Source organism: Crocodylus porosus, unplaced genomic scaffold, assembly GCF_001723895.1.
Source record: "Crocodylus porosus isolate Cpor-Errol unplaced genomic scaffold, CroPor_comp1, whole genome shotgun sequence".
NCBI lineage: Eukaryota > Metazoa > Chordata > Crocodylia > Crocodylidae > Crocodylus > Crocodylus porosus.
Genome location: NW_017728942.1, coordinates 5533007 through 5560734, shown reverse-complemented (window position 1 = coordinate 5560734; position 27728 = coordinate 5533007). Strand labels below are relative to the sequence as shown.

The window sequence follows — 27728 nt, the reverse complement described above, 5'->3', positions numbered from 1 at the left end:
ATATGCAAAAAGGCCTGGAAATTATCCTTAACCAAGAGTTATGTGGCTCCAAACCTGATGGTAAAGACCTAGCTTATAGCAGGAGACAGAGCACTGAGAAAACAGAAACCAAATCAGAGACATAAAGCAATGTGTATAACAAATATTCAGGGAGAGGATTTAGTTACTGCTATTCTCCAGTTCATATGCTTAAAAGGGATGGCTTTTATTGTTACGGAACTTTAACCTGGGCCGTTTTTCATTTCACAGTACATTGTCATTTATGCACTTGAGTTGAGACGGAGAACATATAAAATGTAAAGTTAATTTTCATTGCACTACTCAACATTGTACAGCACGTGACCACAGCTACACTAGTGACCAGAGCTGCCAACTGGACAAGAGAGCGCTAAAAAATGTACTGCAAAATTCAAAACTTAGTTACCCTTGGAGACAGAGTTGAAGGTTTACTTTAGAATTTCATAGTGAAACTTTGCTCACCTGGTCAGATGGTGTATATTCATTTTGTTTGACTATGTCAATCTTGTCTAGAAAGCTGGAAAAAAAAATAAAGTGTAACTTTTTCATTGTCAAATTATGAGATTTAAATTTAAAGTTTAATTACAATATATGGAGTAGAATATCTTTTAGGTGTTTTAACTAACAGCTCCCATGGTAACTGGGTATTTTTTGCATTTCATATCTCATATTTAAAAAAAAATGAGAAACTGTATATATTGCATATAGCATGCAATATTAATGGGTCACATTTTCTATCACTATCCAGCAGAGGGCCAGAAACACAACTTCAATCATGTAGCCTGCTAATCTCATTACAATTTTCAACAAAATAGTTCCATTTAAATCACAAATAGTTTCATTCTAATAAAATGTGTCAATAAATAGAAATACCCATATACTGACATAAATGGTGCTAACATTATCTATTGTCAACATTAGAACATTAATATAATTCAAACATAAATTCAGGCAAAATGAACTTAAAGTAAGATACGAACATTGTTTTTAAAAATCTCACTGCACGGCAGTTTGCTAAAAATGGAGGAACTGTGTTTATTTCTGTTTTGGTGCCAACTGCACACTGGATCACGTCTGCACGGCGGGGTTGGACAAGGCCAGATTTGGCACGCAGAACTGGGCTGGTACACAGACCACATGCACAAACCAACCACGTGCTGACCCCATTCTTGATCTGGCCCACAGACTGGTCCCCTACCATTCTTCTGGCCCATGGGGCTGGAAGGTTGAACACCACTGCTCTAGAAAATCATACCCTTCTGATTTTCTTTCATTACAACTTGAAGCAAAAATCCCAGGGTGCACCTCCTTTGCAAATAACTGGTTTTAAAGCAGAGTTAATGCATAAAAGCCTCCAAAAATGCTGCAAAGCTGTTTAAAACTGCTCAGACATCTATCAAGAAAACCCATTCATGCATGCTTATTTCTTGCTACAGTAAATCACGGTTGCATGGAATAGATTCTATGGCATACAGGCAGGCAGGCAGTTAATTTCTAACAAAAAGTTAGTCTTCCTTCTCAGCTCCAGATTTTCATAAATCCTTAGCTTTCCTGCCTATAGCATTAGTTCAGATTTGATGCTACCAACATCTCTGCATTACACCTGTCAACACAAACAGGTATCAAGAACAATACAGACCCTTCCATTTTGTATTACTGAAATGCCAAGAAGTGCCTGCAGTTACCTTTGTTGGTAACACGTGATTTATCACCATCCTAGGAGCAATGTGCCTTCGCGAGATGACACATGGGATTCCTTGCAACCAAATTCCAGTTTGCAGAAGAACAAGGACAACGCAAGGAAGTGGAAACTCAAGCTTTTCCCTACAAATGCATGCGTACACACAAACTCATGCTTCTGACAATGCAGAAAAGGTATTTAGAAGCCTAATTCCTACTGAAATTAATCTCTTTGTTGATCTGTGCCTTTGTCCCCAGGCTTATTTAATCACTAGCCAGCCACTCCAGCACTGCTAACAGATGGCTGAGACAGACCAATCTGAAGGCGGTGTTGTGTTGTGGTCACTGTCTGCTACAACCTGGACTAAGGTGATCAATTCATTTTACAGGACACTGAAAAGATTTTTCAATCATTACTGATCCAGGTCAGAATTTTATAACATTTACCTTAGGAAACACAAACATGTTATTAAAAATAATTAAAACTTTAAAACCCTCCAGCTCCTACAGCCAAAGTTTCCAAGGATCATAAGGCAAAAAGGGAGGAGGTGAGCCTACAAAGAGTAGTGGGGAAGTGTTTAGTGCCGTTTCACATGCTGGATTTTTATCTTTTCTCTTCTAGGCTCACTTATAATTACACCCCCCCCCACCCAATGACTGTTTAATCTAAAGAAGAAGGGTGTTAAATATGCAAATTTACTATGGCTTTAGATTTGTAGAAATGTCTCTACGCTCATTAATGTTATTCTGCTTTTAATAGTGCAGTCTCAGTAACGTGTGGTGACAACCTACATTTCAGAAGCTGGAGGATGTCTGACGGAGGAATTCCTGCTATTTTACAAACAGTTATATTAGTCACCTATGCGATTTTGAAGCATCCAGCCTTTCCATGCTATATTCACCCAAGAGCAACATTTTATAGTAAGCTTCCACAAATATTCGCTCTGCTTTTATAATACATTCTATGGGTTTTGGAAACTCTGACAATTAGAAAAACAACAACAAGACTTTTCTAAAACCTGGAACTGAAAGTACAAACCTCTTACTGTTGTTTATGCAGACTATTTTTAGGCCTATGATTTCCTCGAAAAACACCAGCCACATAGGAGAAGCAGTACTGTACTGGAGATGAATTCCAACGAAACATTCATGCCAGGTAAAACAAATTCAAGCGTAATCAACATTTCTTCTTCCCTCCCAAAACACTTCCAATATTCAATAATGTCCAATATTCAAAACAATATGAGTTTAGAAGAAAGCTAGTCATTGTGTGATAGTTACCAGAAAGAGGTCATTAGCTGTGCTAGTCTGAAGTTACCAGCAAACCTACAATTCTTCAGCAGCATTTTTGGGAAAAAGAGCAACGGAAGCGTTAAATGAAAAAAACTCTCCTTCGTGTGCATCTCCTGTTCTATGAGAAATGCTTTAATTTTAAGAATATAAGCAAAAAACAATCCCCGATTCACAAACCCATAAACTGACTGGGTAGCTGAGCTGCAACATTGTGACATTTGCCAAGTGAAAGAAAAAAGAAAGCCAAAAGGGCAGTGGAAAATCCATCACTCCTGCTGCAACTAAAATCAGTGTGCATCGGGGGGGAGGAAAGAGTTCAGGAAAGCTCACAGTACAATACCCAGAGACATCCCAGTCACTGCAAATCAAGACTGAGCTCTTGGTATGCAATGTATCTAGTAAGTGAGATTAATTCCCAGTGGATATTTACAATTTTTAGTTTAACATAAAACTAAAATCAATCCAAAATGAGGACAAATTCATCGTAACTGCTATTCTTTCTCCTGAAGCCTCTGCCCAAAATGTGAAGCTTTTAGTTGGGCCAGTTCAGTGCTAGTCTGTATGCCAAATTCATTGCCGGGGCACATGGGCCCGATTCCCCTAGGGTTGTGTCTATTTATGCCAGTAGTGAATTTAGCTCTGAAAATATTTGAACGCAATTCCAGCCTTGGGACTTCAAGCTAGGGAAAAGAACAAAATGTAGGGTGACATGGTTCCAGCTTACTGGAGATCACTTAATCTGCTGAGAAAAAGGAGCTGTGGAGAAGCCTGCTATGGCAGCTCTGGTATGTTCAGAAGTCCTGAGAAAATTGCTTTGGTGAGACGGAGCAAAACTGTTGCTATGTTTCAGAAACACAGGAGTCAAAGAATCCATGAACACAGATGTTACATCAGTAACAATTTCTGCTTCAAATTACAAAAATTAGTCACTGCCTTTTTCTGAAAAGATTTTGTGGAGAGTAGACGAGGAAATCACTTGCCAGAAAGCAAACAAGCCAGCCAGTCAATAGCTTTTTTCAGTGCTCGCTCAGAGACGCATCCTGACCGACCATGTCACAGGACTGGCTCCTCGCACTGCTAATTACTACCACTTAGACACTGGCTAGCCACACTACAAAAGGACAGTGTGAGAATACAGGGTTTGGTTTGGTTTTTTAGTTGCTAGCAATGCTTCAACAGAAGCAGAAGCATTTTCCTTAATTCAGCAACACAGTTTTGCCTGGGATATTAAAATTCACCATATTAACTAAAAGAAAAAACGAGAGCAATTTGAAATAAAATCTGATTTATCCTCAGCCCTTCCTCAAAGGCAAGGAAAAGAATATGCAAAATGCTTTATATAGAAATCACTGCTAAGCAGCCAGCTAACTCCCTTGGAGTTTTTAGACACTGCATTTATTAAACAAATCTCACACAAGGGTGGCACAAGTGTGTTCCCATTGTGTGGGGAACAGCAACTGACACATGCACTCCAAATCCTTTTCTAAATGTTTAATAACCTCACCACCCCTAACCAATGTCCTGGATTTCCAGATAAAGTCATCATCGTGTTACCATCCCCACTTCAATAGCATGGGAGTTTAAGGGCTTATTTATTCATCTTTTCTGATACTGCCGTGTTCTTACATCTTTAGAGTCAAACTTAGCAAATGAACAATGTTGTTCTGAGATAAGAGACCTGTCGATGTAACATTACTAAGCCTCAGCCACAGTGAAAAAGATTCTGTTTATGTTCCCCAACAAAAAGGTATATAATGCATTAAAAAGGAAAAGAAGTTTCAGCCCATCTACCACCTCTCTCATCCTTTTTGGAAGAGTTGGACAATAATCAAAGTGCCTCTCCTTGAAGATTAATTCCCTCGTTGAGAAACAGGAAAACTTACTAACCCTTTCAATAAACAGTAACTTGAAATTCTAGGTCTTTGTGATTTGATGAAATGGTTGACGGACAAGTTGAATATTTTCAATATTTGTCTAAAAGAACCTTTGGTTCTCATTTAACACACCATAGCAAAGGTCTCCTTCAAGAGACAACACACCGATTTTGGGAAAGAACATTTTTATTACTACCAGGTATTTTTTTTTGGGTCAGGTCATAACTTGAATTTATAAACAAAATGAAACCACCACTTACTTTTCTTTCCAGCCCCCCACCTTCCCTGATATTAACTTCTTGGCACTTGGTATCAATGAACTGCACATCAACCATTCCAAAACACCCCATCTCAACTGGAAGTCAAACATTTATTTGTAACATCTCCCCAAAGTATTAGCCTTTTGCATTTGTTACCTCTTTCCATCTGAGTCTCACACTTTACAGATACCACGACTCCTGCACTCTATGCCAGAGGCGGTTTTATTAACCCTCTTTTACAATCAAGGCACAGAGAGATTAAAGTAGATGCACTTCAAACGGAGGGAGCAGAATCCTGGTCTCCCGTTAGGCGGTGCTTTTATTAGCGTTCCAAATTAATCAAAGTTTTCTCTGTTGTGGCCAGGGCTACCTTTAAAGCTGCAGTTACAATTCACTTAGTGTCTGAAACAGTGCTATTAGCTGTCTGCTAATTTTACCAGTCAGAGCCCTGATTCTGCAGTCCTCACTCTTGCAAACTCCCATCAGAAACAACAGGGGTTTTACTTGATGAAGGACTGCAGGACTGGTCCCAGTGTCCATTAAAAACAGGTTTAAACAATGGTAATACTGCCTTTAATTTCAATTTGTCTAAGTAACAGAATATAAAATATACCTTTCTTTTTCCAGAAAGAATCACCCTTTTTTTTTTTTTTATTCTCTAGTTTGAATTTTTGCAATAATGTTAATGGTGTTCAAATATAGGTTCCTTTTTTTTGCACTTTATTATCAGAGACTTTTTTTCTACCCAGGCTTGGACTGTTCTGCAACTACAAGTCGCTATTTAGTAAGATAATATTCTTCTTAAAGGGACATTAGGTAGAGAACTCTAAAAACTTTATGTACCACAACTTGGGAGTTTGTTTGCTTTTTAAATCTGTCCAGAGAAGTTTGTCAGGCTCAAAACATGAGGCCTGCAACACTGTTAAAACTCTGGCTTTTCATTCAGGTCAGTAAGCTGAAAACAAACCCAGGGCATCACATTTATTTGCAGTCGCAAGCATGCACACGTCGGCTATCCTTCAGCTCTGCCTGTCTCTTCTATTCTTGGGAGCGAGCAGGATATTGGAAACAAAAAATAGCCAAAAATCTTATTGCTTAAATTGGTGGAAAGGGTTTCTTAAATACCTCTGTTCTTCTTAATAAACATGGTATTTGAAGATGTTGGCACAGTAGAGGAATGGCAGGATATGGAGGCAAACAAAAAGTAAGCTGACGGACTTAAATGTTAGAGCTTGCTAATATTTACCATGCCCCTGCAATAAAGGATAGTGTATACATATAAAATGTATCAGCCAATTATGTCATATAATACTTCCTCAAAATTTAGTAAAGAAAAAAAATCTAGTTACACTAGTCTCTCCTTCCCCTCCTGCCCCCCTTAAAAAGGATATTTATAATGAAATTTTCCACAATTTAGAAGGAGAGATTTTTATGGTTTATGTGGGTCACGCAAACGTGCTAAAAATCTTCTAAATCTTCTAAAAGTGTTTACATATACGTAGCAGTGCATGCACACACACTCGCACACACAATGCGAGTAGAAAAATCCCAATACAATCCATTTATGAGCCAGTTAAAATACTTGCAATATTATGTTTTTAAAAAAAACCCAAATAATTGCTTCCAAGGCAGAGGCATGCAAGAAAACATCTAATATTTTATTATTTTACAAACACAAGAAACATTTTTGTATGTTTTTTTTTAAATACATTGTTCCTGGGATAAGATTTTGCATGCCAGTTCCCAGACGTGTTAGGGCACCCTTCAGAGCAAGATTTATCATGGGAATTAACTCTGCTGCAACCATGCAAGTTAACAAAGCTGCAGTAAACCAAAAGACATAACTGTTTAATAAAAGCTCCCTATTAAGCTGAAAATATATTTACGTTATATTTCCAGTTTTGAGTTAATTATTTATTGGCTATGATGATCCTTCTTTAAAAGGTACATTTTTAACAAGTTATTCATAGGCCAGAAGAATTTTAAAACCCAAACTTTCAGATGTATTTATATTGAATATTAATGTGCATATATATTATATAAAAGTGGTTTTGAGCGAGGAATCGGCTTTAATTACAGAAGAACCTCAGAGCATTCCAGCCACTTGGAGGCGGAGGGGCACTATCAGTCTAATTTTGAAGCAAATAATGAGAAAGCTGAAAAGTATGACTCCATAGATTTGGAATCATCTTGTGGTAATCAAGGTTACAGTTCCTTATATGGTGTGGAGAGCATGAAGCACACAAGAAAATAGAAGATTAAAACTGCAGAGTATTAAACAATTGTTAAAAAAATACCTTCTTTTTTTTTTGTGTGTTGTCGCAAAACATGAACCTTCCCTTCCACACAAAAAAGCCGTTTGGTACGCAAGCTGCTTTCTAAACGACACAATTAAAAGTGCACAAGAAGGCACAGGACCTAAACGTGTTTTTTGACCTGCTGGCGAGGACTTTGCTGTCAAAAAAGAAATCAATACACAAAGAAATTGCTGGTGGTCCAAAAGGACAAACGGGGAAAGGTAGGAGAAAAGGAAAATCTATTTAAAGAAATTCTCAACGTCTTTCTTTTTTCTTTCTGCCCGTCTAAAGTTAGTCTGGCTTAGAGGATGCACTAACTTTCCCAATCAGTTTTACATTACAGCAGAAGTCCAGAAATAGCTCCCAGCCGCCTTGGCCTCTAGCACGGTTGTCATGACAATGGAACCACAGTTCTATAAATAGCTCATCAGCACCAAATCTTGTGAGACATCTGGACGCGGGCCAGCCCAGCCCCAGCTTGACAAATAAAAATAGGCACAGGCAGTTGGAGAGGCTGGAAAGGTACAATACAGCTCTCAGCTCGTACACAGGGACAATCAGACAGGGGCAAAGAAACAACTCCGACTGCCTTTTTACACAGGAAATTTTATTTAAAAAAGCCAAACAGGCAAGTTGCATTACTAATCTGCAAGCTCGTGTTGCCGTGCCCCTCTCCTTCCCTTTGCCTGTGGCAAAACCACAGCACTTTTAGGAGTTAACCAATACAGTCTTTTGCCTTGGAGAGTATTAAAAATGTTGTTTTAGTTTTGCTTAAAGGTCTGGCCATAATTCAGGCCGTAATTTCCGTGTTTACAATAGCCAGGGAGGCGTTACGGATTAGACCCTGAACAGGGCTGAGCACACAGCTCCGGATAATAAAGTTACCGGCAGGTACTGAGCGCTCAGCACCCTGTGAGGACCTTGCACGATCAGCAGACAGCTCTCGCTGCTTTGCCCCTCCAGAGCGGCCGGACCTCAGCTATTCCTGCTTGCTCAAGTAAACGCTGCCACTCGATGTCCAGCAGCATGAACATTTTTTTGAAAGAGAAATATGTGGCGGGGACTGTGCTGAGACCACCAATTCGTTTAACTTGCTACTTGAGTAAAAACTGAACTCCTGCATTCAGAGGTGAAATGCTAAACTGTCAAGCCACTGAATATCTGAGCCCACTGCCCCGTGCCCCCACTCAATGCCGCTGCCTTGAAACAATCCTTCCCTTTTACTTGGTGGGTGGGAGAACTTGATATTTTTAGCACAGGCTCTTGATCAACCCATTCAATTACATCCAAATTATCTGTGTGGGCACAGACTTATGTCAAAAATGTTATTTCAGCTTATTTGTCAATATTACCCAACAGCCGACATTTGCACTATCAGGAGATCAAGCATTCTCCGTAGCAGCCGATACAAATGCAACAGTCCAGGAATAAGAATTAAAAGTTTTATCAGTGTTTTCACAGAGATCAGAAATTGCAGCCGATTGATTATACCATAACCAAGAAATGAGGAAACTTCCAAAATATAAAGTTTTAGTAGTTCTATCAAAAGAAAACAATGGAGACTACAGGCACGATCAAAGTAGTGCAGCTGTAATAAGCATTAAAACCATAGTAAAATATCTTCCAAATGCCATAAAGACACTAATACAAGCATTCAATGCAAACTGCACCATCAGCCCACAGGATTCCTTTAGGTCCCTACACGGATATTTTCATTTCTAAAAATTGTAGAGTAAGTTCCATCCAGACTCCAACCTATATGTGAACTTCCCTTCCCCTCCTCCTTCCTTTTACCACATATATTTTGTCTGTTTGCCATCAGAACAATGTACATTTTAGAAAACAGCAGCTTTCACAGATTTTTTTTTTTTTAAAAATGAACTGAATATACATGTTGCATATAATTCAGAATTTCCATTAGTTTATATAAAAATGCTTGGGATTGGTGTAACAACATAAAATGAATGAAACATTATGTTTAGCTACAATTATGGGAGATTAATTCAAGCAACACTTTAGATTTGGGAGCAAAAATCTTCCCTCACATAATGACCAAGTTTTCTGACTTTGGATGGATGAAACATGGGGTAAGAGGGAGAAACTGTACTGCAATGCAGTCCACCCACAGCTGCTGCTCCTGTCTACAGCATGTGCAAATTATCAAGGCTATTGGATTCTTAGTGCTGTGAACTTCCTAGGGCAGCGAAACGGAGATCTCAGCTTATGTGGCTCCTCAATTTATTGTCTGTAGGTGGCTCTTGACCGAAAATGTTAATAAAAAAAAAAAAAAATTAAATGAAAGACCACAGTTAATAATGCAGTATGGACACTATTAGACTATGCAAATGGTTATAAGTGTATTGTGGAATGGGTGTATTTTTTTTGGAATGGGTGTAGCAAAATTCCCCCAGGGGTATACGGTACATTTCTGGGGGCTCTCAGCATAACACTGACTGCTCACATGGCTGACTGCCCTACCCTGACCCATCGCTGCTTTACCTGGTGAATTAAAATGAAAGTGTGGAAATCTACCTTGCATTTACTGCAAGGTAAATGCATGAACATGGGCAATTACCAGCAAGTAGCTAAGGTGCTCAAAATTCACACTCTTGCTTACCTCAACCTGGTTTTATCCCCACGCTCTCAGATCTTTGCCGCGTGCAGGCATGTGGATGCCTCTCTGGCCAGTCATCTTACTGTGGCTTAACGCTCAGGGAAAATTTCATCCTAAATATTTATGGCTGCTTACTTGCTTGCCTGCTTCCCATAGCAAACACCCTCCTCTGCCTTCCCAAACAAACGATCAAACACTTCCACCTGCATCTTTCGTACAAGGCATCCTAACACTCTCTCAGTTATTAAAAACCAACTCACAACCCTATGGCCGCAAGGCTCACTCTTTGCTCCAAGCCTAGATAAGTCAAATGACTTCAGCACAACCCCTCACTCCATCCCGGAACGTTACTTAACCAAGCCAATAGGAAACTTAAAGTGATCCCAGCACATGAGGTGCAGAAATGAAAGGTAACGGTATGAATGAGATCACTGTGCAATGATCTGATTTCAGGGCAAGCCTGGGGCTGGAACACTGTGTATGACTATGGTGAGGAACATGGAATAATCTCTACTAAGTTTTTTTTTCAATCAGATGAAAAGAAAAAGTTAATAGACCAAACAAATCTGACTTCAATTTTTCCCCTTTCTCCCCCTCAATCCTTTTCCCTCAGAGATCTCCCTCTCTCTGAACTATAGCGTGCAAAGCCGGTAAAAAACCCCAAATCTAATTCATGATCTGGATTCTGACAAAACCATTAGCAAAACCAGGCTCCCCTGCCCACATGTACCTGAATCCCAGCATCTCCCCTCCCAATTAGCTCACTTCAAGCCTCCAAAACAGACCACATTTTGTGCGAGTTTAAAAAAAAAAAAAAGTGGCCTAGTCTCCTCCCTCCCCAGGTTTAAACTGAACTTACTTGCCTGTCTCCTAATTTAACTCATCCTATTTACTACTCACAATATTTGGAATAAAATGATAGAGCCAAATTAACCCTAGGTCAACATATGAACCATCCTGAAACAGTCTACATATTACCTGAAAATGAACTGGAGGGTGTATACTCATATCTGTGTATAAAAGTCTGACTTTCTGTTCCCAGACTGCTTATGTTGCAGAGCTGTCTGTATGATGTACCTAACCCAACTGCTGATTTTCTTACTATTTAACGAATTTTCAATGCTGTATAAGTCTCAATAAAGGCTGTTCTCTAGAAGATTGATTTAGGTTTTATTCAATTATTTTGCTGAGCAGGTACATAGACAAGAGAGTATAATTTGTCCCTTTAAACGGAGTAATTAAAAGCAGAAGACCAACAAGACAGCTTACTATTGTACACTAGTTAAGGTTACAGTGAACCATGCTCCCATGGTCTTTTCCCATCTCTAGCACCATCAAGTTCAACTGACCGCACATGGGCACATCAAATCAGAGGAAGAAATCTCTATTTTATATCCACATTCCACATACTACTTGCCTGGTGGAAGGTAGGAAAAGAATAAGGTGTTTATTGGTGGTTTTCGTCTATGAACTACTATTTACTTTTTTTTTTTTTTTGGATACTGGTGCCGTGCTCTCCCTACTTTCCAATCCACAAAGCATCAAAAAACTCGGGATTCACAATTTATGTACTCTTGCTGCATAATCTGGTAGAATCTGAGATCTCATCTCTTCTACTACAATATATGCTGGCCTTGATGCTCTCATTCTGACATTATCTAAAATCGACAGGGAAGTGTACAGATAGGGTAACCATAAGATTTTTAAGGAAATCTGGGACACTTCTCCCCTCCATCCCCCCATCTTCAGTGTAGAGGCAAGCAGTCAACGGTGCAGTCTGGCAGGAGACAGAGCGGCATGGTGTGCCAGGCAGGTGAGCGGGCAGGCACTGCTGCTGCCACCCAGATGTGCCTGGCCCAGCTCCTCCTGAACAGCAGCTGGAAGCAGGGGGGCGGCTGAGCTGGGCCCTGCTCCTCCTGCCTGGGGTAGAGTGGTGGGGAGAGCGCTGCTGTGATCATGATGCATGTGCATGTGTGTGTGTGGTGCCCCAATGACCACAGTACCCTCAGTACTGAGACAGTGTCCTAACACTGTTATAAAAACATTGAGAAGAGAATTTGTCATGGTGAACTTGTCTGCCACACAGTGCCAGACCTACCAGGGGCGGGCAATGTGGGCGACCACCCAGGGCACCATGGTCAAGAGGGTCACAAACACCCCCCACTCCCGTCCCACCAATGCCCTGGAAAGGCGGAGTGGTGCCCAGCCCAACACAACTTCTCATCCACCTCCAGCCACTGTTCGAAAGGAGCTGGGCTGGGCATGTGCAGGCAGGGACAACAGGGCCTGCACGCCTGGCACACCATGCTGCTCTGCCTCCCCCGAGACTGCACCCACATCTTGCATTCTGGGGACTGGTTTCATTTTTTGCCAGCCAGCAAGGATGCCAGGACGGCCTATGGAATTCAGAACTATCCCAGCCAAACTCTCTCACATATGTGGTCACCCTAGTTAGAGGAAACCGGCAGGGCTGCAGAGATGGATCATTTTCACAGAAGACTGGATTGTATGAGGTTGAACTGATGGGGAGATAGCTCATGGCTTTTCAGAGCCAACTAATACATCTGTGGGTCTCTAGCAAGCAGGAAGGGCAGGTGTAGACGTAGTGCTACACTAATTAGGAACATGTCCCCCAGGTGGAGTCTTTAGATCTTGACAACATTCACATTCCTAGCAGTTTAGCAAAAGGCAGTTTTAAAACTAATTTTAATTAAAGCTGGTGTAACATCTCTAAGTGGACATTCCTAAATTGATTTAAATTGGTTCAAACTGCTTTACCTTAAGGTGATAATTTAAGCATGATATATGAATTTAAAACATTTTTCAGGCACATGTTTCGACTGTGAACCAGCAATGACTGACTGTTTGGATTTTAAATATTTCACTGTTATTACTACTACTGGTTCTGCCCTTTACAAATACTTTACATGCCCCCCTTATTGCAAACCGCTGTAAGCAATTAAGACAGGCAAGTCTAACATTGTATGTTAACTGAGTATTTATATAAACCTTGTCCCCGTGGTCTTTAGCTCCCTTTAGTGAGATCAAATAAGTAGAATTACATTCCCCTCAGTGAACATTATCATATTAATACAATTTAAAAAAAAAAAAAAAAAATCTCTCAATCTATTTTCCATAAAATACAGTGCATTGTTCTTTATCAGTGTTGTTCAAAAAACTTCCAGCCCTGTGGGCCAGAGGAGTGGTGCACAGCTGATCCGCAGGCTGGAACCCCTACGTGGGGCTAGCGTATGGATTTGATCCTGTGCCCTGGCCCTGGCCCTGCATGCCAGATCCAGCCACAAAGTGACCCCAGGTGCCGTGGACCAGTGATCTAGCATGCAGGACTATATCATCCAGCCTACGGGGCTCCCTACAGGTCTGGACATTTGGCAGCAAGGAAGAGGAAATTCAGAGTGCCACCATTCCCCTACCACCAAATTTCTAAACCAGTGTGGAGCCTCAAAGGCCAGATGTCATGGCTCCACAGGCTGGATCTGGCCAATGGGCTGGACTACAGCACCCTTCCTTTAAGTGTCAGAAAATGCAGAATGACAGGAGAGGTGATACTTTCCAGTGGGAACTACAGGTGGAAATGGAAGAATGACGATTGACAAAAGGGTAAAACACTGACATTGAAAACCAATAAAGAATTAGTGAAGAACTAGTAAATGAGGCCGATCAAAAAAAATCAGGAAGAAAAAAAGGATGTGGGAAAGTGCTGGGAAAAGGGAAAGTAGGTTTAGGGTCCACTTGGACTGAAATTTATAGAAATTGCCTTTAAACATTCCTAACAGAAAAAGTGGCTCAGTGGCTGGAAGGGAGCAACTTTCAGGTAGCTAAGATGATATAAATGAAAACACATCCAACGCCTGCCTCTGGAAAGGGAGGGGGGTCAAGACTGGACAGGAAAAAAAAACAAAACAAAACAAAAAAAAACACAAAACGGCAAGTATAAGAGCAAACAGAAAACAGGTTAGGAGCCATAATGACGCCTTATTCTTTTTATGCAAGACTATTAACATACTCTACGAACACAGACATTCTCACTGCACCACTTGGAGATCCAGTAACTTGGAAAACTCGGTAAATGACTACCAATCCTGGGAACATTCCCTATGACTCTTAACTCATGTGAACCAATAGATGCTAAACCTTATGCTCTGTCTAGAGACAAGCGAACACTGCTCGCAGCAACAGTTCAAAAATACAGAAATAGAACAGAATGGAAGCGGGAGAAACTAGGTAGACGGGGTGATAATGTCTCCTAGAGACATCCTCCTGTGGTGGTTTCCTTCGAATTTTGAGAAGGATTCGGAAATTCAGCTGATCTCAGAATAAGAGGCATATATTAAGACTTTAGATGAGTCCAGGCCAAAGGGATGCTGACTAATAAAGTTTTCTGAAGACAGTGATAGCGAGAACTTACCTGCCTTCTTTAAATATACTTAAACCAAGTTAAGTGAATTATTTAATATATTAGAAAATTCAGCACATTTTAACGATTTGGCATGTAAATTCAGTAGAAGCATATCAGAACGGAGGTATTTGATTTTCTGAGAGCCAGCATGTTACATCATTGCAGAGAAACGAGTTAAAATATTTTGCCCCTTTTTTCCCCATAGGGCTATTAATCCATTTTTAATCAGACCTTTCAACAATTATAAAATATAAGAGATTTCTCCCCAGCAACCATTTTGAGTCTGAACTTTAGAAACAGAAGCCAAAAGTTACTATTAGTACCTTAAAACATTTAAGTATGTCTGTGAGCCAGAAATTGGGATAATTTGTTTTTCTTAAAAATTAAATCCTCAACAACTTAAGTGTGGCTTTTTCCAAGCTGAGCCATGTGTTTTTTAAGACTAAAATAACAGCAGAGTTTAGACTGATGTATGCAAAAGTAAAAAAGACTGACAAGGCACAACCTTAGTGCGTTTCCTGTATTAGGCAAGAATCACATCTCTTGGTTTTAGCATACAGAGGGATTTCTATTGTGGTTCAGTAAGTCATGCATGAGAAGGCAGATGCTGCAAAGAATGGAACAGAGAAAGCACTGGGTCTGTGCGTGCATCTCTGTGGCATGGTGATACGTGAAAAATACCGGAGGGACTTTTTAAATACTCTCAAACTAACTTACCTACTTAGGTGGCACAATGATGGAGTGGTGGAGTATATGATCCTTTCAGAGAGAAATTTTTAAATGAGCTGCATGAAGCATAGCTACTATAGTGACAAATGTTATAAAAACCAGAAAAGAACCATTTCCCACTAAAAGATATTCAGTACAGTATTGTTTCTGCAACATGTTCTACATAGTAAGAAAAGAAGACCAGAGTGGAGACAGTGTATGGGCAAGAAACTGAACTTGTAACACGCTGAATATAAGTGAAGATTTAGTACTGACTGAAGACAGAGGTTCAGTGATGTATATAAAATGATCTAGTGGTCTTAGTTAATACCACATATAATATCCTTGTTAGCAGACTGACCAGACAAAAACTGAATGAATCCTGGAGATGAACTTCCCCTACCGAGGACTCTTTCACAGCGGTATACAACAACATACCAGACCTGCTGCCAAACTGCCTTCACGTTTTCCAAAAACTTGTTTTCATTTATGCCTTTTCAAAAAAATTAAGTCTCTGAGTTGTTATGGTTTTGAAGTGAACTAAATACAGGGGACGCTAAGAGATGTGCTTGGGTCTGTGGAGTGCAAAACCAATAGTTCCGAGAGGCGGAAATCACATTCATCTCTGTAGCCATTTACTCAGAAGCCTCAATGATGAAGATTTAAAAGTTAATACCATCAAGTGTTTCAGTGCACAGAAGGAAAGGAAGTATACTGTGATGATTTACATAATCAACTCTGACTCATTTTGGCACAAGCAGATGGACTTGACACAATCCCTTATTTCTTCCTCCTCAATCAATAAGTTGTTTCAAAACTGACCTGCAGCCTCTAAGCGCCTTTAAAAGGATGCAAAGCCTGCAGAATTCAGTAGCACCCACGTGTGTATTCAGATTCTAGCGAGTTACAGTAGGAAAAAGACCAGAGAAGCACGTTTTGTCAGATTTTTTTTTAACATTTGCCATTTCTTGAGGGCAGTGTCTTGTCTTGCCATTTCTAATGAACAGGCTCTCGTACCTGAATTGTATTTACCTTCAACACAGAGGACAAATTTAGACAGCTGAATGACATCATAAATCCCAGTGCATTAATTTCCACTTAGACATTCAAAGATGAAACCTCTTTATAAAAGTCTCATTGCAGGGACGTACCTCTAATTGCTCAGTACTGCAGTGGTAACAGCGAGTATGAGCACAAAAGTGTAGTGGTGATCTTGCATTCTTTGCTTGCAGGTTTAGAGATCAGTGTGTTACTAATCAGCTTAAAGTTGTACTATGAAATGAAAGCTTCTCACAAGTCTGCACTGATGATTCACAACTGGCTCACCTATTGCTCTGATACCTGTAACTAGTATCCGTGTGATCTAGAGTGCAAAAGACAATTCCAGGATTTCCATTTGTTTTGTATTACTATAATTAGAGTTTCCGGATTACGGTTTAGACTCCAAGAGCAGCAGGGACTCTGAGAGTATGAGAGAGTCAAATGAATATAGTAGAGAATTTTTTTATTTTTTAAATCAGTGAGTGTGGATGAAATAGACTTGTGCAATGTGCGTCATTAAACATACTATATCACAGTCTACACAACACACAAGATACCCATACTTAAAGTGGGGTCAGACCTGAAGATCTACAAGGTCCCTTCTGACCCTACTTCTATGATTCTATGAAAGTATCAACTTTTACCACACTGCAGTATTTTGACTCCCTTGCGGAATTTCCTCTAGTCAAAAATGTAAATGCAGCAAGGTATTAGCTTTACCACAGTAAAAGTATGACTAAGTGCAACACTGTAATGTTACTTACTAGTTAATAATGTATAACTACTAAATATAGAAGCTCTGTTCTGCCTTGCCTATACTTTCCAAATATTTTCCAGTCTAAAATTATATTCAGAACCTTGAATATATTATGTGGCCACCATTGATAATGACCCTGAAAGAAAAAGCCAAGAGGAGGCCTAACAGGATGTGTTGTAAGGGGTCTCTCTCTCTTTTTCTTTTACATATCTAGATGTTGTTTCTTATGTAACCATATTTATCTTCTTTGAAACAAGCCAATCCAACGCACAGCACAGTCTGCAGCTGGAATGCTGACCGACAGGTAGGAAGGCAAAAAGAGTCAGTTTGCCAGCACACTCCAACTAACCAGCCGCTCCAGAAAGCTACGCTTCACTTTGCTTTTCTTCCTTCTGATGCAAAAAAACCCCACTGAAGGCAACACTGTGGATTTTACGCACAGATAAGGTCTTGCATTTTCACTAAAAATGCAACTTACATTTATATGAGCGAACTTCTATTTTCAATGCATACATTTTAATTATACATCCATTTCATTTCCTTTGTTCAGAAAGAATAGCACAGAAAAGTGACCATTATGCTTTACATAATTCAGTAACAATCTTAACAGTGACTCCAAACATGTCTTTCTATTTTTAAACAATAACACCAACATTGCTGTGCATTAATATAAATACCAATGAAAATTAATGTTCTCTTTTGTTATACATCTCACACATCTAATGTAGTCACGGTTGAAAGTGCACCAGAGAAAAAATATCAACCCAGTGGAAACATATAAATTTAAGAATCTGTAGGAAGCAATTAGAGAGGGACAAACTTGTATAAAATAGAAGAAATAGTATGAAGTAATTTAGGTATTGGAAGTTTTAAAAATTCAGCCAGACTAAAAGCAACTGACTGTGGAATCATTTAAAGCTGTGGTTCTCAGCCTATCTGCCATAGTGGGCCACATCTGCAGCTCTCAATCTGTTGTGGGCTGCACCCACACAACTTGCTTCCTGTGGATACATTTAAAAATGTTTTGTATTGGTTATCTGACAGTAATGCAATACAAATCAATATTCTGTAATACCTATCATTTCTACACTGTCAAATGTCTACCAAGCACATTTTAAATGAGCAAACTAAGTAAAAAGCAATCTTTAAAAAAACCCAGAAAAAACCAAAACGGGACGTCACATGGGCCAAAGCAATGTGCTGATTGGGTCACATATAGCCCTTGGTCCACGGATTGAGAACCACTGATTTTAAAAGTGTCCTAACTGATTAAATATGTACAGAAGTCTAGCAAGAAACTATATCTCCTCACTACTTCTTAAACACCCTCTAGGCTACAGATATTAGGAATGTAAGAGAAACAGGATAGGATTTCAGAAACTGTTTTCAAAACAGCCATGGTACAGTCTCATCAGTCTTATGTTCCAAATTTATATAAAAAGGGACTTCTGTTATGCCAGATTTTTGTATTCCACACTAAAAATAGATTGTCAGTGAACTTTTTATTCTATTCTTTTATAATAATAAAAAACCTGATGCTTCATGCAATATCAACATGGTGACTGTCATTCCTTTCGTACATCGTATTTTGCAGTTCGGTGTAAATTACGTAGATCAAAACAGAGCAACAGGACATAAACCTTAACACAAAATACCTCCCCTTTACCATAAGTGTAGGAAAGCTCTTTTATTGCTGTTTTTAAAGCAAAGCTATATTTAGTACAAACATTCTTTATACCCTATAGACAGGATATAAGGTTGAAGCAATAATTTTGAGTTTCTAAGATTCCAGAGTATGAGTTGCTATCTTGAGGAAATGAGTTTGGTATTCCTTAGAAGATGTGCGTCTTCATTACAAAAAAATCACAGCACATAATCTGGGCACAATTAACAATCTTTTCTTAACTATGAGCCAGGAGCATGCTCATACGGGGGGGGGGGGGGGGAAAAAGCAACAAATGAATCCGCTTACTTTTTACCTCACTAGGAAATTAGAACTAAAATGGTGTCACAACACCAGTGACTGCACATGACAAAAATCCTTCCTATTTATTAGTAAAAAAAACCCCCCAAAAAACCCAAAACCAAAACCAAAAAATCTAAAAAATACGTGGGAGCCTAATTAAAATAGTTTTGTGACAAATTTAATTATCTAAATATTCACATTACTATTTTTAAACAAGGTTCTAGTCATCTTTCAAAATAAGAAATGTGGTTAAGTCATGGTGGGTTCTGCAGGAGGCGGCTCTAGTAACCTTACCTCCAATCAGCGTGAAACTAAGAAACTGATCAACTCCTTGTAGGGTGCGGGCCAGCCTTTTCTTCTAGTGAAGGTAGTTCTGCTTTGACCTGTTTACGCCCATCTCACCTTATTTCGCCCCATCTGTTGTGTGCCACACAAAAGTTACCTGTGGCATGTGACCCAGTTTGGCAGCCCCTGAGCTACCAGATTAGCGCCTGAACAGCACTGGATATAAGTGGAGAAGTGGAGTTCACCGCTCCTTATGAAAACTGGAAATGCATCCTGTAGTTGTCCAGTTCTGGGGAACAGATGTGAGACTAAAAAGTGTGACGTGCCAAAGATCTCACCTCTGAAAGCACTCCGAGAGAAGGCAAACGAATCCACAATTCAACCTACTGATGCTTATAGGCACATTTATATACCCACATGATTTACATTAAGATCAGGATATAAGGGCTAAGCTTATATACATTCTTGTTTTGTTTTGTTTTTTAAATCTGCCTCCAAGTTTTAAAAAGATATTTTAGTTATTCATGTGGCAGGAAAACCTCCTGAAAATTACAAACATCTTCACCAAAGGAAGTAAAATGTAGGTATGCCGATTCTGTAAGCATATATAACTACAACAATCCATTTAGGATCTTATATCTGAGCCTCAAGACCCTTTCAAAGTTGAGAAACATTATGACATATTATGTATGGGGAAACTAAATCATAAAGCTATTAAATGGCTCACCCATGTTCCCTCAGGAAATCTGTGATGAACAAGGAACGGATCTCTGATCTTGTGCCTCAGCCACGTCTATCCTTCCTACTGCACATAAACACGTACAATACAACAAAAAAATGCTGGGGCTAGTATCTGATCAGATAACTAGGTATACTAAAGACCAGATCATGGCTGAGGCTCAATCTAAGGACAGAAAGAAAACAAACAGATCACGAGGCAGAAAGTTATCTTGGCAGGCACTAGTTTTGCAGATGCATGAAGTACCACCTTAAAGTCATGAATCGATGATTTGGTAACACCCGTAAAGGAATAGCTGAAGTTTAGCTGGGGAACCTCAATAGCTAGGAAGCTAAATCCTGCATTCCACACAGTCTTGAGTCATTTTACAAATACTTACTGTCAGCATTTACAAGACATGAAGAGGAATTGTACATTAACCCCAGCTGTCAGGATTTTAAGCGAACACAATTATATAGTGATCAGTTTTCATTTAAGAAAATGATCGCATTTAAGTAGTTTTGCACAGTCTCTATAAAAATTCGACAGAACTGGCAGGCCACATGATTAGGGCTGGATATAGCTCCCTGCAGGGATCCTCCCCTTTGATATGCCCTCCGACATGACCCAAAGCCCTTACCCTCCCCCCATTTGCAGCAGCTTTGCTAAAAATAGCTCTTGGCTGGCTTCTGCTCTGCCTGTAGTTTACATAAGCACTTTGGGGGAAGGGGACCCTTGCAGTGGATCCAAGGTACTCAACAGCTTAATCCTAAATTTCCTGGGCGGCTAATGAATTTTGAATATACAAGTACAGGCCAGAGCCTGCAACCCCCTGCTCACATAGCCAAGTCTGTGGGATTTGGCCCGACATTGCATACCTTTTTGCAATATTAGCGTGGCGCACACATGCATCTTGTATTAACTCTAGTTATTCATTTTAATGCAACTCAGATGTGAAGTCAGTTTATATGTTTATGAGCTTCTGCTACACTTTTACACATGCTTTTTAAATCTTGTTACCTATAAATCAGATGTTTCCTCCAAAACGCTAAAATGAATCATGTAAATCATGCTGAACTACACATAAAAACTAATTACTTAGACTCCACAAGCTCACTTAAGATTAATTTAGCCACCTACTGTAAAGGTTATTTTTCAATTATACACAGTACTTAATACAGACCAGGTAAATCAACCTGTTAGACTAACCATAGTCTGAATGAGTTTCTTATTTTTGTTTAGGAGATCTGTCCCTGCCACTCTCACCCCATGTCTAGGCGTTTTTCCTGCATGCCTCCGAACCCCATTTCCCATTTTTCCACACCAGACAGGCTTCTTATCAGCCCAAATCTAGACAGCTCTCCTTTAAAAGCCTGTCAGCAGCTCACTCCCAGGTCTGCAACAATATGAAGCACTGTTTCCCCCAGGGACTGGATATGCCACATGGGCAGTATCCCCAGCCCAGGGGAGAACCTGGCTCCGCAAAGCAACGGCCTAGATTCATGTCAGCACCCAAACTTGTATGGTCTGTATTTTCTGGAACAGTTCTGGCTTTCGCTCTTTTACAAATCCACATTTTTTTATTTTTTTATTTTTAAGTCTCAGCTTGATGAATACATTCTTTTAACTGACTTCCTTTACTCCTGCACTATCCTTTTCTGCAGTCACGGAGCAAAGGTGATAGGAGCTCTCAGAGCAGCTCCACGAGCCCAGTGCTCACTGACAGGGAACACCAGAAACGGCAAAGCCAGGCAAAAACGTCTTTGCAGCTATTCATAAATGTCAAGTCAACTAAGGTTTAAAAATCCCACCCCGTCACACCTGCTCCGCTTTGGTGCTGCTTGTGAAACGCACCACTTCAGTGAACTATTTCCTGTCAGAGCAGCATTTGCTCTGGCCTTTCGCAGAACCACCCAGCCCTCAGTGGAGAACCTCCCTTGCAGGTCCCCTCTATGAAAAGCTGATTGCTTCAGCCAATAGAATCCTACCGTTAACATCAGCTGTCATGACACTTTAATCATAGTGGAGTCGGCTAGCCTATCATCAAACCCACCCCCTGAATACAAGTCTGCCTCTTACAAAGGTAATGCAAAAATGACGCAATCAACTCAGCACTCTTCCTAGCTGCCTTAAGCATTTATTTATAACCTGCAACTGGATTTTTATGCCGATAGTTTTTCTTCCACCAGGATTCTTAACAGAGCTCACTTTTAGCACAGAGGAATAACAACTTTTTACATCTTTTTTCCGTTGTGCCAAAGTGCCCCCCCCCCCCCCTTGCAGTCCAAATCGCAACTCGAACCAACCTTACACAAGGGCGTTTATTGTTTCTGAAACAAATGGAGGCAATGTGAGTGTGTGTGGGAGGCTAAAAATTCATTCTCAAGATGTAAACTCAGACAAAGTGGACAGGGTCTCATGTTTAATATTTAAGTGAGCTTTGATTATAGAGGAACGGTAATTAAAGCCCAGCGTAAAAAAATTGAGAGAAAAAATGTGATTATTTTAGATTTCTAAATATTACTCAAAACAAAGCAAACTTCCTCTTACCTTGAAAGAGTTTTGCTAATATTTAGCTCTTACATTAAGCAAAAGGAAAAAATAGTGCAAAAATCAGTTTCAACATACTAGTATCCCAACAGCAAGAAACTACTACACACGCGTCACCCTAGGTAAAATCACTCCAAGACAGAGACTGAACACCACTTTTCTTTTACCCTACCTTAGAAGAAGGAATTAAGGAAACTTATCCCAGAAAAATTAAAAAATTCAAAATAAAACTATCTACTGTCTTATGGGCTCACATTTCTTTTAATGTTTTTATCTCCTTTGGCGAAAATATTTTTGTTAAAGTGAACTAAGAATTACAAACAGCAATTTCTCAACATACAGATCTGGATGCACATTCTTCAGAGGACAAATACATTCATTGTCATTCAACTTACAGCAGACATTTCCTATAATGCCATAAGTTACTTTTTGGTAAATTTTATTTATTCAGAGTATAGCTTCAATGTCTCCTGCATCCGAATGTATGTTATATGCATATATTTAGTGTCTGGAGGACACAAAAAAGTAAGATCACTAATAGCTGTTAGAAGTAAGCACAGTGATGGCAAACTCCGAGAAACTCCTCAATATAATTCTATTAAATATCTCCAGTTTTGAACATTGCAACTATAGGCTGGCACTGTGACATTGGGGGAGGGGGTCAGGTCTACTGGAAAAACAAACTCACACTGCCTATCTTCCACAGGTGACTCAAGGTATGATTTTAAAAACAGTAGCTTTTACATCAGTCTAGCATACCTAGTTCACTCAGTCAACAACACATTCTTTAAACCTTCTGTTATCAAAAAATAGTTCTTAAAAAATGAGATAAAGTCAAACTCATCCCGAGTCTAATTTCACTAAATTTAGGTGCAAGGAGGAAGAATTCATCCCACTAAATTTAATAATAATTAAACAAAATTGGAATAATGAAGTAGTATAATGTTTAATATGCACTAACAATAACATTACATTTTGTGAAGATTTTGTTTCGAGTCAAGTCTTTGGCAATACCGATTAACTATTCAATTACCTTACATGCATTTAGTAAGAACTTGGAATACACCCACCAAAACACATACTAATGGATTATTTATATTTGAAAAAATATTGGACATTTGAATTAAACTACAAATAGCCTACAAAACCTTTGCACTTCACAAATAGCTGTCAACCTGTCAACTGTAGGTCATCTCTTCCTGAACCAGCTGAACGTGTCTACCTCCAGATATACCTAGGAACTGAACAGGTAAAACTATGTAGATTGAAAGGAGGGAGAGAGAGAGAGAAATTTTGTCTAAAGTTGACATGTACACACACTCAGACACATCCCTGTGCAAAAATGTTCAAATATTAATACTGACACAAACTGACTCCAGAGCAAGTCTGATATGCATCTCATGTTTGCTTTAACAAGTTTGGATTTAGATTATTTTGTTTTCTTTGTCTGAAAACGCAGTCTTAGGGTTTGCTCATACATTGTCATTCATCATTATTCATATTCATTAGAACATTTTAAGCCACTCAGTGATGTAATTGTAATACCCTTTATCAAACAAGAATGAGATTTGCCATTTTTACCACAACTAGTTCATGAAAATCTGTCGTTTTCAATGACTCATGCAGTCATATATATTTTTTAATACTGACTGTATTATTTTAAAGTCAGAGTCAATGTTAAATTTTATGAAAGCTTCTGAAGAAGCAGGGGTACATAAAAATTTCACATCAGTCTGCAGAATTTTAAAACTAAATGAATTACTTTTAGTAGACCATTTGGTTGACTATTTCACAAAGGTCATTTCTGTTTTCAGAATTATGCTCTAGTAGTTACTCATATGGTCATGTTATTTCATAATGTCAGCTTTGGTTTTAAGGCAGCCTATTAAAGTAGAATACTAAATATTGCAGACAGCCTGAACAAGTGATTTTCTGGACTCGCACTAATGCATATTCTTCACCAACAAGCTCTACTTTGCCCAGTCCTCAACTTGAAAGTCATTAAATACATTGTCACATATTACCATTCAAAGCAACACTCTTTTTGTTAGAGAGAAGAAAGTCTAACTGGGTATTTGAATAAATCATTTATGGCTCTATATAGGCGTATATTTGTAGTAGACAATTTTCTTTGAAAACTTGGTTTCTAAATCCACATAAATACAGTAGAACAGTGAGATTCATTGCAAATTAGGGAACACGATAAAAATGTGCACATGCAAACGTATGCCTAATCTGTTAACTCTGGTACCATGACACTATGGGCCTGTCAGATAGTTGGGCATGCAAATGTCTACCTATGCGTAACTATTTGCACGAGCAAATGAACCATTTGCATATACAAGCAATGCGATCAAGAGCAGAAAGCAAATATTCCTTATTTAGCAATAGGCATTTATATCATAGCTTATCCTTAGCCCTTCAAAAACTGGGCATTATCCAGTGTTAACATTGTATACTAGCTACTTTACAGACTTTAGAAGTGGTGCTGGGTGTGATCTAAGGAGGAGGAGGAAGGCTCTCTGGCTACTTAAGGGTAAAACCAGGTTGGGACACTTGGGATAGAAAGTTCCAACCTAGTCTCTTTCCCTTTCAAGTAAGGAACAAACCCTACCTTCAAAGCAGGCTTGAAACTATTCATGAACGAGGAGACAGAGGAAGAGGAACACGTTGACAAGACAGAGCAGCAGTGAAAATAGGGAAAGCAGCAGAGAAAGACAAGGGTAGGTTAAGGAGAAGGGACAGAAGGGACTGAGCAAACAGAAGGAGTGGAGACAGAAGCCGGACTCCTGGATAGAAGGCAGAAAGCAACTGTGTTTAGATCTTTAAGGCTATAAAGGTTAACTTCTTGAATTATTCACTGCACTTTGAATTACCCATTAAATTACTCCTGACACTTTTGTTATTCACCTTAATGCTTTCAATCTAACAGGACTCCCCATTTCTGAAGACCTGCACGAGAAGGTTACTGCATGACAACACTTTGGTCCTTGTCTCAGGTTTCACATTATGCTGGAATTTGCCTTCGCAGAAGGAAGTGTATATGAAATTAAGAGAGTTCACATTAAAATGTATTAATTCGCCATTAGCTGTGCTGGTAGAAAAACGTGCTGGTTTCATAATGCATTTATTAGATAATTGAGGTAATCTGCATGTAGTCTACTTTATTCTCACCAGCAGCGAATGTCACTGCAAACAACTGCCAGCCAAAGAAGTGGCTGTTCTTGGTCCTTTGGAATAATTCGGGAATCTACACACCTGGGTTCAGGCCACGTGCTCTTTGCAATATTGACAGGGAGTTAAAAACACACAAATGAACTCACCCTTAGCAAGTTCACATTTCAAAAGGGCTGAGATTTACCAAAATAATAGCTGGAGTGAGCAAACCGTGGATTTGCAATGATCGTTTCGCTGAGGCTGATAAAAAAATATTCCCCTTTGTGTCCCTAGCTTCCTTTTATCCTCATGCCCTCACTGGGGCCATGCAAACTGTGACTATAGACTAGAGTAGCCTCTACGTCCCTCCTTTTATTGGCTTTTGGGGGGAAATGGCATTTTCTTGGCATCAAAACTTAAGTTTGTTTGGGATATGAGCCACCACTCCCAGAGAGATCATCCAGAGTAGGAATGAGATTCCTGTCTGCAACTATCTTCAAGTTATTTTGTTCCAATAATGTGGGAAAGGATAGCCTAGCAGTTATGACAATGGATCAGAGAGAGGCAGTTATAGTCTACAAAGATGCTTATGTACCTTCAGACCAACAAGGCTAAGATATACATAGAGAGAGAGCACCTGCTTTCATGAACCCAAGTTCACTAGTGAAGTGAACTTGGGTTCAAAAGGCAGGTGCTTTCTCTACTTGTATATCTTACTTAGTGAGTCTATAAAAGTGCCTATCCTACCCACCCTACCTTCTGAGTGGATCAGAAATTCAGACATCTGGATCTACTCCTGGATTTGTCAGCTTTCTAAGTGTTGCTCTGAGCAAGTCACAGTCGGCTTGCTTCCATTCTGCAGCTATAACATGGGGACAGCAATACTTCACCAATTCCTAGAGATACTGTAAAGATGCATTCATTAATATTTGTTGATGCTCACTGGGAACAGAAGCCACAGAACGCCCTGTCCTGTGACTGAATGTGGTCTCTTTGAAGCAACTTGAAGAACAGAGGAAGGAGGAGGAAAAATTCAGCCATCAAGTTAAAATGACTAAAACATAAATTCATTAACTTTATAAATAAGGGAAAGAAGCTGGATTCACTGTTAAATCAGTGGTGATTAGTTCTAACTGACCAACTCTCAGCAAAGTACCACCTTCTTCATGAGTCAGGGCATCAGACTGGTAACACTGTAATCAGTAAGAAGGGATTAAGTACTAAACCTGGTGGGGGATTTACCTGTCCTTTGTTATAGGACATACCCAAAAACATAGTAACAGCCTAGATTAAATAAGGATTGCATACACCTTAACAAATAAGAAATGAAAGCCTGGTAGGTCTGTGTCTGCTGCCCCTCTATCAGTTGGTGACTGCTGTTCTGCAGAACTGCACTGCCTCGCTAAATATTTAAAAAAAAAAAAAAACCCAAACATTTAAAAAATGATAGTTAATAAAGCTCTGTCTGGGGTTGCCTAGTCTATTTTCAAGCTATCAAAAGTAACTCTGCTGGTGTGGAACTACAAGAAATATGAGCTACTGTACTTACACTAGCAAACTCCCCTAGTTTTCTTCTTCCCTGAAATGGCAGACAGCAGGAGAAAACACAGCAAGGCATTCAAGCAGGAAATAGCGTGAGAAAAGGCTCTCTCACGCTACTTCCACCCCTTCCTGATATCAGAGGGGTGTGAAATGGCTTGCAAATAGCCTCTCTCATATTATTTCCTTTTCCACCCCAGCCAAAAATTGGGACTCATCAGCTTGAAGATATACACAGAAAACAGGGTGTTAAAATGAAGCAAAACAAAATTACTAACAAGGAGGACTAACCAAGCTAATTATTAAAGCACAAATTCAAATGTTTGAGAGTACAGGCTACAACAGTTAGAACTGCACTCTCTAGGCTGATCTGGGTTATGTACCCAAGGTTTGCCTCTGACTTCATAGTTTCATAGTTTCTAGGGTCGGAAGGGACCTGAGCAGATCATCTAGTCCAACCCCCCGCCATGGCAGGAAAGGGTACTGGGGTCAAACGACCCCAGCAAGGTCTTCATCTAACCTCCTCTTAAACACCCCCAGGGTAGGAGCCAG

The 27728-nt window shown here is 39.5% G+C and overlaps 1 protein-coding gene across 1 annotated transcript in view; it reads right to left on the bottom strand.

The window, feature by feature from the left end:
* GNAS (GNAS complex locus) overlaps positions 1-27728 on the bottom strand; it is a 136236-nt gene that overhangs the window by 16064 nt on the left and 92444 nt on the right. Inside the window, exon 7 of the mRNA XM_019548197.1 lies at positions 481-535. Within this exon, the coding sequence (XP_019403742.1) occupies positions 481-535 (55 nt within the window). The remainder of the gene's footprint in view (positions 1-480; positions 536-27728) is intronic.